Source organism: Trachinotus anak, unplaced genomic scaffold (assembly GCF_046630095.1).
Source record: "Trachinotus anak isolate AG129_WGS33_773 ecotype Australia unplaced genomic scaffold, CSIRO_AGI_Tana_v1 ptg000042l, whole genome shotgun sequence".
Taxonomy (NCBI): Eukaryota; Metazoa; Chordata; class Actinopteri; order Carangiformes; family Carangidae; genus Trachinotus; species Trachinotus anak.
In genome coordinates this window covers 1,720,454-1,736,123 of record NW_027273893.1, presented here as the reverse complement: position 1 = coordinate 1,736,123, position 15,670 = coordinate 1,720,454, and the positions used below count along the sequence as shown (strand labels likewise).

The following is a 15,670-nucleotide window of genomic DNA, read 5'->3' as shown; positions in this document are numbered from 1 at the left end:
ATTGATCATATAAATCCTCCATGCGTCAGATGACTGAAGTGATTAGTTCACCAGGACCAGCTCGACCGTTGTCCACCTGGACAACTGACTGAACTTCTTCAGACACACTGGAGCACTTTGAGCCAGAAACAGAACATTGCTGTTTCTGTCCAGTACTGGGGGTGTTGTTCCCCTGACTGACTCACCCAGAAATACAACCTAACAAATTAATTAAACAAATTTGAATTCCTTTAATGAAGACAAAGACAGATGTATTTACCTAATGGATCCTACAATTAAACCACATTACAACAAACCAAGTAAACTGGAGGATACTGGACCGTTTTTCTTTTTTTACAGGAACCTGAGACACAACAGGCTTTGGCTTGTATGTTAACAGCAGCAACTGAGGAACTCAACTCCTTTCTTCAAGTACTTCAGTGTAATGAGAATTTTAGACTTTATACTTGTACACCACTAAACTTCAGACAGGTGGGAGGGTTTTGTAGATTGTGTTGAGGGGTGAGATACAGCAGCCTAATTTAACACACGTTCATGTGGTGTTTATGTGGTACACACAGGCTAAATGAAGACAGTGAATATTTACATTAAAGATGGTCTGTGACTGTTCTGCAGTGCTTTTATAATTAAACATAAAGACAGACGAGGCCTTTAGTTGAGCTGCAGTACCAACATTAAGCACCGTATGCTGTGGGCGCTGTGGAGCACTGCAGGGTTAGAGGCTAAAGGTGAAGAAGAAGAACAAACATGGCTGCTCCGCTGAGGGAAACAGATCACTGAATGACTACGGCCGTTGTTCAGGAGACGGACTTGGTGATCATGGACTCATATCAGCACCGGACTCCGTCGCAGAAGCAGCCGCTTCCTGTGTATCCCGGCGGGTTTCCGGAGACCCGGTACACCCCCAACAGGCCACTGCCGAGCAGAGAGGGTCCTCAACCGACACAGTGGGCTCCGGGATATGGGGGTCACCGAGCCTATGAGTTTAGTTTCCCCGCGCCGGCTCCCTGTCCTCTGTATGGATTTGACCCCTCCGTACCTCCGCCTCCCTTCGGCCCTCCTCCGGGACACTTCTCGAACACCGTGCCCTCCGCTCTGGTAAACACATACGGCAACCTCCCGCAGCTTAGAGCCGGTCCTCAGCCTCCACAGTATGACCTCCAGCCGGTGTCAGACTGCGGTGAGAACGGGCAGCAGGACTTTGAGGATTACCGTGCGACTGGGGCTCTGCTCGGCGGCCCGCTGCCTCCCCCTCCGGGTCAGGACCACCACCGGAGACCGGGAACGACAGTAGCTCCGGATGAGGATGGAGCCGCCTCACAGAGGAGGCAAGACACCGAGTGGCTCCGACGGTTCTTACAGAGCAGGGGCAAAGTGTCGAGGAGCCCGCAGACCCAGCCGCAGCAGCGGTTACAGTACAGCTATGTCCCCGTCGTCAGAGAGGCTGTGTACGGGGCAGCTCAGCTCCTGTCTGCGCTGGAGGAGTCCTGTCACACCCTGAGACACAACCTGGAGAATGAGGGTGTTTGGGCAGACTCCTATCGGACTGCCTTACACATGAGGCGGGAGCTGCAGGACAGAGTAAAGCTGCTCAGTGACGGAGACTGTTTACATGAACTAAAGGCTAAACTGAGCCATGTGCGGAAGAGGAGGGCCCGGAGGCTGAGAGCCAGGGGTCTGCTTCAGCTGGAGGAGGAGCACAGACAGGAGCGCATCTCTGAGAGAGAGGCCGCCATAGACACGTGGAGGATGAAGAAAATACAGGAGGTGGAGGAGAGGAAGAAGGTATGATCACAGGATGAGGTCAAAGCTATGTAACAAGTTATTATTATGGTTAATGAGATCATCAGCATCCAGCTGTGCTCCTGACCAATCACAGTCCATTATTCACTTATGGACTGTGGGGGGAAGAGAGAAGAAACGAGAGAGAGAGACCAGGGACAGCTGTATAGGTAATGGTGTTATCAATAAGATAGATAACAGTGGTAAATAGTAATGATGAGTAGTGGTGGATCTGGATCCTGCTGCTCCAGAAACAGAGATACCTGCAGAATGAGGACAGAGAGAGGGAGAGAGAGGAGAAGCACAAACTATGGTAGAGAAGAAAAAAAAACAAAGTTAATGGCATAAAGTAGTCAAGAGAGAGAGCAAGAGAGACCAATGCATCATGGGAATCCCCCAGCAGTCTAGCTCTATAGCAGCATAACTAAGGGATGGGTCAGGACATACCCGAGCCAGCCCTAACTATAAGCTTTATCAAAGAGGACAGTTTTAAGCCTGATCTTAAAGGTAGAGAGGGTGTCTGCCTTCCGAACCCACGCTGGGAGCTGGTTCCACAGGAGAGGAGGCTGATAGCTGAAGGCTCTGCCCCCCATTCAGCTCTTAGAAACTCTAGGAACCACAAGTGGACCTGCGTTTAGAGATCAAGTGTCCTATTGGGAAAATAGGGAACTATAAGCTCTTTAAGGTACGATGGTGCCTGACCATTAATGTCTTTGTAGGTGAGGAGGAGGATTTTAAATTCTATTCTGGATTTTAAAGGGAGCCAATACAGAGACGCTAACACAGGAGAGATGTGATCTTGTTTCCTAGTTCCTGTTAGTAGGGTTGTCACGATACCAGAATTTCAATAGTCGATACCAATACCTGTGATTTTCCACGATTCTCGATACTAATTCAATACCACAATTTAAAAAAAACAAAAAAAAAGTGGTTAGGGCGCGTACCACATGAGCGGATGCTCTTCGCAGCTGAGCGCTGGTTCAATTCCCGACCAGCCCGACTCTTTCCTGCGTGTCATTCCCCCTCTCGCTCTGCCCTTTTCCTGTCACTCTCTGCTGTCCTGTCAATAAAGTCCAAAAAAATATCTTAAAAAAAACAAAACAAAAAAAACCAGAACCCATGTACTTTTAAATTCACTAATTTATTGAAAACTGCTTTAAACTGTCAAGTATTTAATACCACTATAAAAACAAGCAATACTGTGCTTTATGGTAATAAATAACAACAATATTCAACTATTTACATTCAAAAAAGAACAGCAGTGGCATGGAGCCTTCAAGTATATAAAACAAACAACATTCTTCTTCTTATAAATATGCAAATAAATAACTAAACTACAGTGGTATGGAGCCTGATCTCACATAACTAAAACCTCTAATACCAGGCGCTGTTTGCATGTCGGCTTGTTTGTGTCTAGAATTGCTCCGTATTCATCCGCCTCCAATGCAAAATATTTCCGCTCGCGACTCTTCGTAATGTTGTTGTTGACATAGACGTCATGACGATGAACCACAGCTCTGTCACAAAGAAAAGATGACCTGTGAGGACTGTCTGTGCAGGAGCAGGAGCTGAAGCTGGCTGCAGACTCTGTCCTCTGTGAGGTGAGGAAGAAACAGGCCGACGTGAAGAGGATGCAGGACATCCTGAGATCTCTGGAGAAACTACGCAGGCTGAGGATAGAGGCAGCATCCAGGAAAGGTGAGAGGAACCTGCATCACCTGAAGGTGATGGAGAAACAGTTAAAATGTTGTGATGTGGAGGGAGGAGCCTCTTCAGGTCTCAGGCTGCATCACTGTGGGCTTTAAAACGTATTTATCTGCTGAAGCTTTGATGGACACTGACTCCACTGATGACAGGACTGGTCACATTATTGCCACAGGTTCTGTCGCTGAGTCTCATGGTTTATTCAGCTGCTTCTGTTTTCTTTGCCAATGAGATGTAAACACTTTTATTCCAGGAACAAGATGCACATTTATTCTCTGCATGTGTCAGTTGGTGCTGCTGCGGTTTCCAAGTTAACCTGGGTCTTTTAGCTCAGACTTTTGTCAGAAATGTTTCAGGTCTGAGGTCAGGTGTCTGTTCGGTCGTGTGACCAACAAGACAAAATGGCATCCAATGAAAGTGAGGGGTTCATGGAAGAAAAGGTTTGAGTGTGAGAGTCCACAGTTACAGAGTGTGTGTGTGTGTGTGTGTGTCAGGTATCGCCACAGAGCAGGACTGTGACGAAGTGTTCAGCAGTCGACTGGAGCAGCTGAGGAGTGTGATGAAGAGTAGGACGGTGGTCTACTCGGCGGAGGAGAAGGCTCTGATGGTGATGCTGGAGGGGGAGCAGGAGGAGGAGAGGAGGAGGGAGCAAGAGCGACAAGTGAAGAAGGAGAGAGAGAGGCAGCTGCAGAGGAGGCTCAGAGTGGACTCCATGCTGTTTGGAGGTGACACTGTAGTTTAACAGCAACACGACTGAGCCTCATGTTTCTACTGGTGTTAACTTCACTTCCTGTTTGTTTCCAGATGAACTTCCTGTTGACTCCATCCTGCAGCCGTTCACTCAGTTCTACATCCAGGCTCAGCACTCACTGCAGGCTCTACTCCAGACCAGGTGAGACCCCAGACCCCAGACCCTCAGACCCCAGACTCTCAGACCCTGTGACCAGAGTCCCAGACCCTCAGACCCTGTAACCAGACTTTCAGACCCCCAGACCCCTAGACCTTCAGACCCTGTGAGCAGACCCTCAGACCCTGTGACCAGACCCTCTGACAGAACTCAGAGAAACTGGTCCTGACTGATTTGCTTCTCTTTCAGGGGAGAGTGGGACGTGTTTGTGGTTGCAGAAGACCATCCCGATGGTTCTAGGGTTCCTCAGACCTGGGTCCTGCCAGACCCCCCGTCAGACCAGGACTGGGCCTCTGCTCTGCAGACCGCTGAGGCTGCTGAGGCTGACTGATACACACTGTGTCACTACTGAAGAACAACCTGAGTCTAAATTCATTTACACCTCAGCTTGGTACAAAAAGGAAGAAGAAGTTCATGATGTTGTTTTGTGGAGACAGTGACAGAAACCTGAACCAGAACATGAACCAGAACCAGAACACAGCTGATGGACTTTGACCTTCAGTGTCTTTTCCCTTTGGACTGTCAGAGGATGATGATGATATGACAACAGGACAAATCACTGTTAAAAGACATCCACCATGCCAACCACCTGAGAAAACTTAGATCCAACAGAAACTGCAGTGAAAACCAAAATCATTTCCTATATATTATTATTTCACAGCTGAGGTTCTGTTTTCCATCACTTTCACCACTTTTTCACCTCAGTAATAAAAACGGGTTGTTGTGGGAGGATTTTTTATTTTGATGTTATAATTGTCAGAGAAGGAAATAAGGATGTAGATTTATTTATTGTTGTTCAGGACATTTTTCATTTTGATTCACTTCATGTTTCAGTCACAGAGTGTAGAACATGATGGTGGAGGCAGCAGACACTGACAGCTGTTTGTCTCCACATCCAGCTGTTACAGATAAACACCTGGTGTCAGCTGACTATGACTGTCTGTCTGATGAGCAGGTGAGGACTGAGGCTGAAAACAGCTGTTTGTCTCCAGCTGTTACAGATCAACATGATCAATGTCAATGTCAGCTGACTGAGGCTCAGTCTTTGTGGACCTGAGGGAATCTGCAAGTTCACCTGATACCTCATGATCTGTAGGTTCATCACTGTCACAGACTCCTTTCACATTGACACAATAATTTGATCCATTGGCGATATAAAAATATTGATTATTGATATTTGAAACCTGTGGTTACACAAAGCTGTTTATTAATGAGAACCATCATATGAGTGAAGAGTGTCAGTAGATGAAAGTAATGACACTTTACTCTCTGTTGACTTCGTCTGTGAAGTAAGTGTGTGTGTGTGTGTGTGTGTGTGTGGGTGTGTGTGTGTGTGTGTGTGTGTGTGTGTGTATACAGTAAATCAGCTGATGGGGTTTACTGCAGGTCAATAGATTAGTGTACCAGGTGGTTCTCCTTAAAGCACCTCCTCTAATTTAACCTTTAGTCCAGTGAAGCTTCACACATACACACAATCACACCTTAGACGATACAGAGTCTCACTACAGCTCCGACAACAAACAGGTAGGTCACTTTTCTTCATTATAAAATAAATAGGAAAACAAACAGTTCAGCTTCAATTTTTCTTTTATAAGATTAGAGTAAACTTTAAATTTCAGTTAATCATATTTCAAATGCATAAAATAATAAGAAAGACCTTCCATTATTCCTATTAAATATAATATGAAATGATGATGCTGTTGTTTCACATCTTCTTACATGTTCTGTCTGTGGAAACATTTAATTATGAGAAACAAAAAAAAAACTTCTTTATTTTTATGAAACTTTTTAAAATATGTCACAAATTCAAATAAAATGCATTAAAATGAATGTTTTTAGAATTGAAAGCAGTGAAATAAAGGAGTAAGACAAAACTAACCAAATAAAACTTGTTGACTTGAATAACAGGCTTTAAGGACAGACGGTTGTAAGAAGGGATTTAGGAGATGTCAGAGATTCTGCAGCGTCAGACACTCAAGATATTTACTATTATTAAAGTTCATGACACAAGGTGTAAGTTACAGTTTATTTTATTTCTAAAATATTCTGGCTGTTCTTAAAGGAAGTGTTCTACCAGCTGAAAACTGGCCTGTGTGGAGCTGGTCTCATACATGTGTTGTTTGTCTGATAGCATTAGCATGTAAAAAAGAGTTTGTGTTTTGCACATCAGAGACACACAATGAGCTTATGGAGCATCTGTCCTCTCTGCTGGAGTAAGTCCCAGACCATCTGTCTGGTTGGTGTTTCAGTATTTCTGGAATAAATATGTGATTAACTTTCTCAGGACAGCAGGGACACTGAGCAGGTTTAGCTCATCACAGTCTGCCTTTACCTTATGGTTCAGACCGTCAACACACACACAGGTTTTATGTGTGTAATATAATGTAATGTCTCAGCATCTAGTCAGTGGAACCTGGACTAAGTGCTGCCTTGTGTTTTAGCAAACAGTGTTGTAACCTGTTGTAATCCCTGCACATCACCCTCTCCTCATTGTGTAACACTCCACAGATATAGAAAGGCAGAGGTGGAAGCAGATAGGATTTCTGGGAAAGCAAATCTGATTTAGCTCTCAGCTTTTCTTAGATCTGTATGTCCGAACGTCTCATGGTGGGTTGTGGACCTGGTGTATTGTGAGTTAATATACAGGTGGGTCATGAACATGGTGTATTGCGAATGATGGACAGGTCATGAACGGGTCATGGACCTGGTGTACTGTGAGTGATGGACGGGTCATGGTCCTGGTGTACAGTGAGTGATGATGGGTCATGAACAGGTCATAGACCTGGTGTACTGTGAGTGATGGACGGGTCATGAATGGGTCATAGACCTGGTGTAAAGTGAGTGATGGACGGGCCATAGACCTGGTGTACCATCAGTGATGGACAGGTCATGCACTTGCAGAACTCTTGCTCTGTGGTGTATCTCTTCTTTCTTTGACTGTTTGAAGCAGCAGTCGACGACGCAGAGTTTGAAAACTATACATGAGAGAAACATTTTAATGAGGTCCAGGTTGAAATGAAAAATGATTAGAATACATGTTAATCATGTAATATACTAATGGACCAGACAAGTACATAGACTGTTTACATATACTGAAGAGAGGTAACTTACAGTTTCTCCAGCAGGAGCTCTGGTACTACAGTGTCAAAGTCCACAAACAGCATGTTGACTTGAACAGCAGCACTGGGATGTTTATTATCATCATTAACAGTTATAAAAAAAAACTGCAAGAGTCTGTGCTGTTGCAGTTAGTCTGCATCCCATGGTACAGAAAAATAGATCTGAAATCAAACTGTGTGTGTGTGTGTGTGTGTGTGTGTGTGTGTCTGAACTGAACAGTATGGATGGCATCCCCCTGAAGATGCCTGTCGTACAGGAAGTCAGAGATGACGTCAGAGTCATTGCCCCTGATTATCTCACCATCCTGCAGGAGACAGAGGTGAGTGTGGTTTATTTTTCTCCATATGTTCACTATGTGTGTATGCGTGACACACACCTTACCTGTGTGTGTCTGTGTGCTCTGTCCTACAGCCACACACTGTTATCCCCATGCAGCAAGAAAAATGAATACAGCTGTAACATTGTTAATGTCACATCTGTTGTTGGCTCATATGCCTATCAATAAATTTTCTTGATTTACAATTGTTTAGCCTTGTATTTTAAATAATGATTTTGTATTAAAAATATAAGTGTAATCACTAGAGGGTCAGATTAATTTAAACATTTACAAACAAAGACAAACAGACAGAAGACGGAGCACGCAGACTAAATACACTAGGAGGGGAAAGACAATTACACATACGTGCATCACCTTAGGGGTGGGGGGTGGGGGGCACACAATGGCAAGAAGTGTAAATAAAACGAGAGGGAGGCTAGACATACCAAAATAAAACAGGAAGTGCAACACGAATAAATAAATAATTTTTTTTTTTTAAAACTTGACCTAGGATGAAGGATGATATATGACATACTAATGTCCCTGCGCCCATGAACCTGTGCACTTTCCTTTAGCATCACCCAATACACAAGCTCTCCAAGACCTGTGCTGCTCCAGACATCCACTGTGTCATGGACTTTATTGTGGCTTTGAATGGCTGCTAGTGTAACATTAGACTTTAAACCCCATGTTTTGAGGTTTTAGGGTTTCCACTGGTGGGATGTCAGTGTGAAGCTGTGCTTCATCAACCGCAGACACCATTAGCTTACCAACATGTTGATCCTTTCACCTTTTATTATAGTGCCACCAGCAGCTCAGATTTTTCACTTAATGATAAACTGTATCTGAACACCTCAGACTATGATTCCTCTAACTGTTGGATCATGAGGAGACGAGGTTCATTCATGTTCCTCTTAGGATGAACTGTTATCACTTCCTCTAGCGCCATCATCAGGTCAACACACCCCAGTTTTTTGTCAAGTGTGACCAGATACCTGCAAAACTAATTCCCATCAGCCTCTGCTCTGTGGTTGCTCCTAATTAGCAAACATTAGCATGAGCATAGACTAAAACTGACTAACTTATGAAACTGCTAACTGCTAGCATAGCTGTATGACATCATGAGCTAGTCTTGAGCTGGTGTGTTGGTGGGTTTTGCTGAGATGAAAAGTCAAGAGTTTGTCAAAGTGACGGTCATACCTGCAACAGGTGTTGAGATATTTCACATCAGACCAGTACTTGTCCAACAGACTGATTTACACTGACACAAGCTAATTCCATGCTAATGTAGCTAAACTGTCAGCATAGCACCAGTGAAATAGTGATACAAGAATAAAGAGAAACTGCTCCTGTCACTAACATCTTGTGTCTCCATGTGACAGTATGAGTTCAGTCTGGAGAAGTGGGTGCTAACTGGGCTGCAGAGTGGCTTCACCAGCCAGCACCGTCCTCAGCTCTCCTCCTCTTCATCAGGACTGCTGCCATCTTGTCCTCCATACTGGATGATGTTCAGCAGCCCTCAGCAGAGCCGCCTGGCCAGCCGCCATAGCTCTGATTTCTGGGAGCCCAACCCTCGACAGCGCTCCCACAGCCTCAACCCCGCTATCCTGTGCACAAACTTCACCACCTCAGAATCAGAGGACAAAGAGGAGAGAGCTGCACAGAAAGGCCAGACAGGTGGAGAACGTCCTGCTGTTTCACTTCATCGTGGTCAGCAGAAAGCCTTCATCCCAGACCTGCTCAACCCTCCGGCCTGTCTGAGCAGCCTGCCACACCAGCGTAGAAAGAACCTACGTCAGAGCTCCCTCTCTGTGCTGCAGACATCCACACAGCATGATCCCAACGCACACAGCCAAGGCCAGAGCTCATCCCCACACAGACCTCAAAGCACCAGGGCCCCCACCACAAGAGCCAATACAGTCCACAGGCTCCTCAGCACCACCAACCACAAAACAACACATACGGTAAGAGACAATGATTTTAATGTCTGTGACCAATGGTGTTCCAGTTTTTTTCACAACAGAAAAGTGATGAGAGTCTGTGTTTGATATTTGTAGCTGTTAAACATCTCACCCACAGTGTGCGATGTTTTCACACCGGACTATCCCACGCAGCCAATAGACTACATCTGATCACCAATAGACTACATCTGAAATAACTGAAACATTTATATATCCTTCTTACCTGTGACTGTAAATACAATATATTGACAATATATTTCCCATATTTATGCCTGAAAGAATCTTGCAATGCGATTTCAGACTCCCCTAAAGTGGACTGTACCATTTCTTAATCTTACGTTAGTTGAACGTCTCGTCTACCTGCCTCACTCCATCAGTGGGGGAAAAAAATATATACATTAAAAGCAGCTGCGGCACACAGGAAACAGTCAATAAATCCAGAGGACACAGCAAACTCACAGACATGCTTGTGAACATGCTGGTCAAAAATCAGAGGCTAATGCTGGGGAAACTGCTGGAAAGCTTGATACTACAAATGAAGACAAACTGGCACAGAAGACAGGGAGCATGCAGACTAAATACACTAGGAGCAGGACACAGGTGCAACACATTAGGGGCGGGGTCGACAATCACAGGAGCAGGAAACATATAAGGGTGGAAAGTGTAAATCTGAAACAAGAGGGAAAAGTTACACATACCAAAATAAAACAGGAAATGACACAAGACTGATAAGAAACCGACAACATTACTTAAGGTGCAGGTGGTGACCTGACACTGTAGGATTTTGCTGGTTTTCCTTATCTTTTGTCAGCCCAAATTCTCTAGCAATCTGCTGTACATTTTAATAACAATTTTAGTCATGATTTTAGTAAGATTTTAGCCATGGTTTTAGTGATGATTTTAGCACAGATTTTACTGATAATTTACCCATTATTTTAGTGATAATTAAAATGATTATTTTAGCTATGATTTCAGCCATGATTTTAGTAATGATTTTAGCCATGATTTTACTGACGATTTACCCATAATTTTGGTGATTATTTTAATGACTTTTTTGGCTATTTTTTTTAGCTATGATTTCAGCCATGTATTCCCAACAATTACTTTGGTGAGTACGATGTTGTCTCAACCATTAACACTGATGGCCAGAGCGACCAGCAGGTGAAAGAAATACACAAATACAGTACAGATATTTTGGAGTAATACAACAGTGTAGAATACTCACTCACTTTTACTTACAAGTAAAAGCCCTGCATTTCACATTTTACTTCAGTAGAAGTACAGAACTACTTGCATCAAAATATACTCAAAGTGCCAAAAATAAAAGTACCCATAATACAGAATGTTTATTATATGGTTGTATTATGATTATACATTAATGTGTTGATCATGCAGCTGGTAAAGGTGGAACACATTTGAACAACAAGCTGTAAACACAGGTTCACAATAAGATGGAGCTGAAGAGAGGTTGAGAATGAACCAAAATAAAGAGAAGAAGAACTGCAGTCAGGTGATAAATCTCTACCTGCAACAACTTTCACATTTCACACAGTTATTTCATCCTTTGTAAATATGAAAATATTTGAGTGGCTTTAATGCTGCAGAAACAACTGACTACATTGTACAAAACTAATAAACATCTTGTGACACATCATACTGCATTATAGGATATAGTTTTAAAAACAAGTCCAGGTGACCAGTCCCCATGCTTTAACATTGTTATGGTGTGATGACTCAGAGTGTGTAGTGTGGCTGAGGGAGTAAATATAATGAAGATAGCCCTAACTCAGACTATGAATACAGTCTAAAGCTCAGGGCATTATCTCATGCTATAATCTCCTCACATACAGGCTCCATGATGAATCCTTGCAGCACAATGACTTGTTTTATTTTCAGGTTTGATCTTTGAATGCTTTAACTCTTCCTGTGAAAGTCAGCACTATGTTAGCTGGAAGAGGAAATCTGTCTTTTTTTTAGCTCACATTTCCAAAATGTTTTTAGGCATCTGGACTCAAAAATAGACTATTAAAAGTCTGCTCCCTGAATCCAGCCCAGTTATAAGAGCTGCACCAGGATTAGCAGGTGGAAGTGGTCTGAAAATGTTTCAGGGTCACTCTGCCCTCACCAGCTGTCAGTCTCTGTCCTCTGTCCTCACCACAATATCTGTCCTCACCACAGTCTCTGTCCTGTCCTCTGTCCTCACTACAGTCTCTGTCTTCTGTCCTCAAACACACTCACCAGCGCCTTTGTCCTCACACACACTCACTACAGTCTGTTGTTTCCCAGATGTCTCTCAGTCCAGACTCCTGTAGAAACCCCCCTGTGGCCTCAGTCCCCCGAGGTTTCCCTTCATCTGCTTCAGACTCGTCAGCAGAGCTCCTGTCAGCTCTGAGCCCAGAGGAGAGGGAGGTGCTGGGGGCCATCACAGCCCGGGGCTACCCCCTCCATACTGCCATCATCGCCCTGCAGAGGACGGGGCGTCAGACCCCAGATCAGGTCAGTCAGCCACACCACACACACACACACACACACACACACTTCTTTGTGAGGACGCTCACTGACAGAATGCATTCCCTGGCCCCTTGCCGTACACACACCCACACACACACGCACACACACAATGTGGTTGATTTAAGGGTCTGGCTCTGATTAAAACCATCTCAGTAATCAGCTGATAACTGAACCACTTCAGTTAAAGTTGTGCTCTGTATTTTTCTCTCTCCCAGTTCAGTCCACAGAAAATATCTCTGTCTCTGTCAGACATCAGACTCTGTTAGTCTGTGTTTAGACCACCAGCAGCTCTGTGTCAGATCTAAGCTTTGAGCCTCAGAGTGGGCGTTTCCATGGCAACAGTGTTGTGATGTTATGTATTTTGTGTTGTACAGAGAGTTGTATAAATGTGTGTCAGGAGGCAGTGAACTAAGTCTCTTTAATCCAGAGTAAAAATAGACCCTGAGTTTCCACTGATCTGGAGTCTGCATTTTCCCATGACTTCTTCTCTGAATAGATCACAGACCACAGGGGGGGCTGATGGGAAAGAGAGCATATCAGGAAGTTTAACACACACACAAACACACACAGTGGTCGGTGCAGCTCTTCATCTGACTTTCTGACGTGTTTCATGCTTTTATAACATTTACAGTCTGATCTCAGATCAGCTCCTCAGTCAACATCAGCTGCTCCATCAACTGGAAGAACTAATGACTTAATTAGAGTCTTACTCTGTGTCCGGACTCCACAGGTCACTCTGCTCTCACACAGATTGTGTTTCAGCTTCAGTTAACCCAGACTGACTGAAGTCAGCTCCACATGGTGGATCAGTGACAGATCACGGTTGAAAGCTGTAATTCTGTTCAAAGAAACCTACACTGGGACTGATAATATGAGCTTTAAACACATAGCAAGTACTGCACTAACATCATGGTCTTAACTTGAACAACCAGGACTCTGCTAAAGCTGGACCTGGACCATCTGAGACATCAAGGACAAGGAGACCAAGACGCTGATGGTCCCTCTGAGCCCCAGAGATCCTGTGTGGAGATGGAAAAACTTCAGGTCTGTTTTCCTCCAGACCTTACTCTGAGAACTAAGACCAAACAGACCAGTCCTGGTTTAATTAGACCAGAGAATCTGGTTTCTCTCAGTCTCAGAGTCCTTTAGCTTCATCTGGACCCTCTGTCATAAAGACCAGATCAGTGGAGAGCTGCAGTGATGGTTGTTCTTCTGGAGGTTTCTCTTGAGCTCAGAGACCATCAGGGTCCTGGTCTCTGGTCTCTGGTCCTGGTCCTTCTCCCTTATGTCTCAGTTAGTCCAGGTCAAGCTCTATAAGTATGCTGGTGGTTCCAGACTTCTCTGAGCTCTGCAGCAGCTCCTTTCTCCACATGGTTTCTGCTTTGATCTGCATTGTCAGCTGTGAGACCTGATATAGACAGGTGTGTGTTCAATCAGCTGATTTACCACAGGTGGACTCCAGTCCAGGTGGTGAAACATCTCAGAGATGATCAGAGAAATTAGAGACACAGAGTCTGAATACTTATGTCGATGTCATATTTCAGTTTTAGATCGGATTGGAACTTCCTGTTACTGAGAACTTCCTGTTCCTGAGAACCTCTTGTTACTGAGAACTTCCTGTTATTCAGAACTTCCTGTTACTGAGAACTTCCTGTTCCTGAGAACCTCTTGTTGCGGAGAACTTCCTGTTACTGAGAACTTCCTGTTCCTGAGAACCTCTTGTTACTGAGAACCTCCTGTTGCTGAGAACTTCCTGTTACTGACTTCCTGTGATGACAATTCCTTTGGTTTTTGACCCACAGGATGTTGATCCTGTATGAACAAACCTGTGTGTGTGTGTGTCTACAGGTCTTGAGTTACCTGGTAGCATGTGACCACCTGTGTCAGCTGGGTTATGACATGGCTGAGGTGGAGGAGGCTCTGGAGATGTTTCAGAACTGTGAGACAAAGGTAAGACACAGAGCTGCAACATCACCTTTAATCCTCACAGACAGGATTTACACTGTAATGACATCACTGTGATTTAAAGTGGTACAGATGTGATGTTTGTTCCTTCCAGGCCGAGGAGTTCCTCCACCTGCTCAGTCAGTTCCATGAGATGGGCTTCCAGCAGAATGCTATCAAAGAGGTGCTGCTGGTCCATGAGAACCACCGAGAGCGCGCCCTTGAGGAGCTGATGATGCGTGTGGCATGACAGGCAGCAGATCAACACACACACAGACACACACAGACACACACACACATACACACACACACACACACACACACACACACACACACACACACACACACACACACACACACGTCATCATGTGTGAAGATGGTCAGTGGCCTTCACAAAGGGAAAGTATATGATGTTTTTATCTTGTATGTATGCTGATAAAGATGATGATGATGTCAGTAGTGTGAGAGACATATTAAAGTTTTTCTCAAATTTAATGGAGGCTTTTTCATTCAGCTGGAGAAAATGTTCCTCGGGTTTCTTCTTCTCGGTGGTCTGACCTGATGTGACCCCTCTTCCCACACAGGATCTGTCAGTGTTTTAAAATTAAAGGTTTGTTTTCTGTCGAAACAGGAACGGGGTACGTCAGGGACTAGGTACCACAAACACATCAAAACCAAGCGAATCATACTGTCACTGTTCAGCATCACATGAATGGATCATTAGGGCCATACTCATGTGAAAACTTGAATCTAAAGGAAATCCTAACATGAGGGGTGTCTAAATTATGTATTTTTTAATGAGGAATTCAAATATGAGTTTATTTTTTTAATTGGATGACTCTAACCTACATCAATTTTGTATTTAAATAACTAATTCTACCCTTTCGAAACCCTTTGTAAGATATAAGAAGATGTTAGGGAAATTAATGGACAAATCCAATTCAGATTTCCATATTTATTAACAGGTTAATGCATGAACATTGTCAGGTTGCACAAGTCCTGCTTTGATTCATTTTTGGACATCAGTCTCCTGCTGGTCTCTTGGGCTCTGATCCCTCCATCCCTCTTTTCCTGTGAGAAGTATTTGGCAGAAGCCTCAGTCACCATTTTCACAACCCTCTCAATGCTCTGTGTGTGGCAAGGCCAGTTGGGCACCTTCATGGGGATGTTGATGCAGTTCTTCACCTCTGAAGTGCTTAGGGAGCAAGTGAGAGGTGGTTCTGATACATCCTCTGACCAGCTGATCAAGTCACCAATGGTGGAAGCATCACAGTTGATGTCCGGTGTCCTTCTGGTCCTGACAGAGGAGTCCCCCAACTGAGTGTCTGGGTCCCCGTCTCCCCTGATAGCCAGGATTCTCTCCACCCCCTCAATCCTCTCCTTCTGATCCTCAGAGCACAACAGTGTCTGGATGAGGGCTTCGCT

At 44.4% G+C, this 15,670-nt stretch overlaps 2 protein-coding genes across 4 annotated transcripts; both read left to right on the top strand.

Moving 5' to 3' along the window:
* The first annotated feature begins 717 nt into the window (after positions 1-717).
* pdcd7 (programmed cell death 7) lies at positions 718-5,122 on the top strand. The gene is made up of 5 exons (XM_071472890.1): positions 718-1,785; positions 3,342-3,480; positions 3,981-4,211; positions 4,291-4,378; positions 4,583-5,122. The coding sequence occupies exons 1-5, from the start codon at positions 781-783 to the stop codon at positions 4,722-4,724; spliced, it is 1,605 nt and encodes a 534-aa protein (XP_071328991.1). The 5' UTR covers positions 718-780; the 3' UTR covers positions 4,725-5,122.
* A 147-nt stretch (positions 5,123-5,269) lies between these two features.
* ubap1lb (ubiquitin associated protein 1-like b) lies at positions 5,270-14,740 on the top strand. Of its 3 annotated transcripts, none has more exons than XM_071472893.1 (6): positions 5,270-5,917; positions 7,733-7,832; positions 9,212-9,793; positions 12,077-12,286; positions 14,150-14,251; positions 14,361-14,740. In XM_071472893.1, the coding sequence occupies exons 2-6, from the start codon at positions 7,734-7,736 to the stop codon at positions 14,493-14,495; spliced, it is 1,128 nt and encodes a 375-aa protein (XP_071328994.1). In that variant the 5' UTR covers positions 5,270-5,917; position 7,733; the 3' UTR covers positions 14,496-14,740. The 3 variants fall into 3 exon arrangements, with proteins under 3 accessions (XP_071328994.1, XP_071328995.1, XP_071328996.1); XM_071472894.1 differs by having other exon boundaries at positions 14,339-14,466; XM_071472895.1 differs by lacking the exon at positions 14,361-14,740 and adding an exon at positions 13,234-13,345.
* The last annotated feature ends 930 nt before the right edge of the window (positions 14,741-15,670 follow it).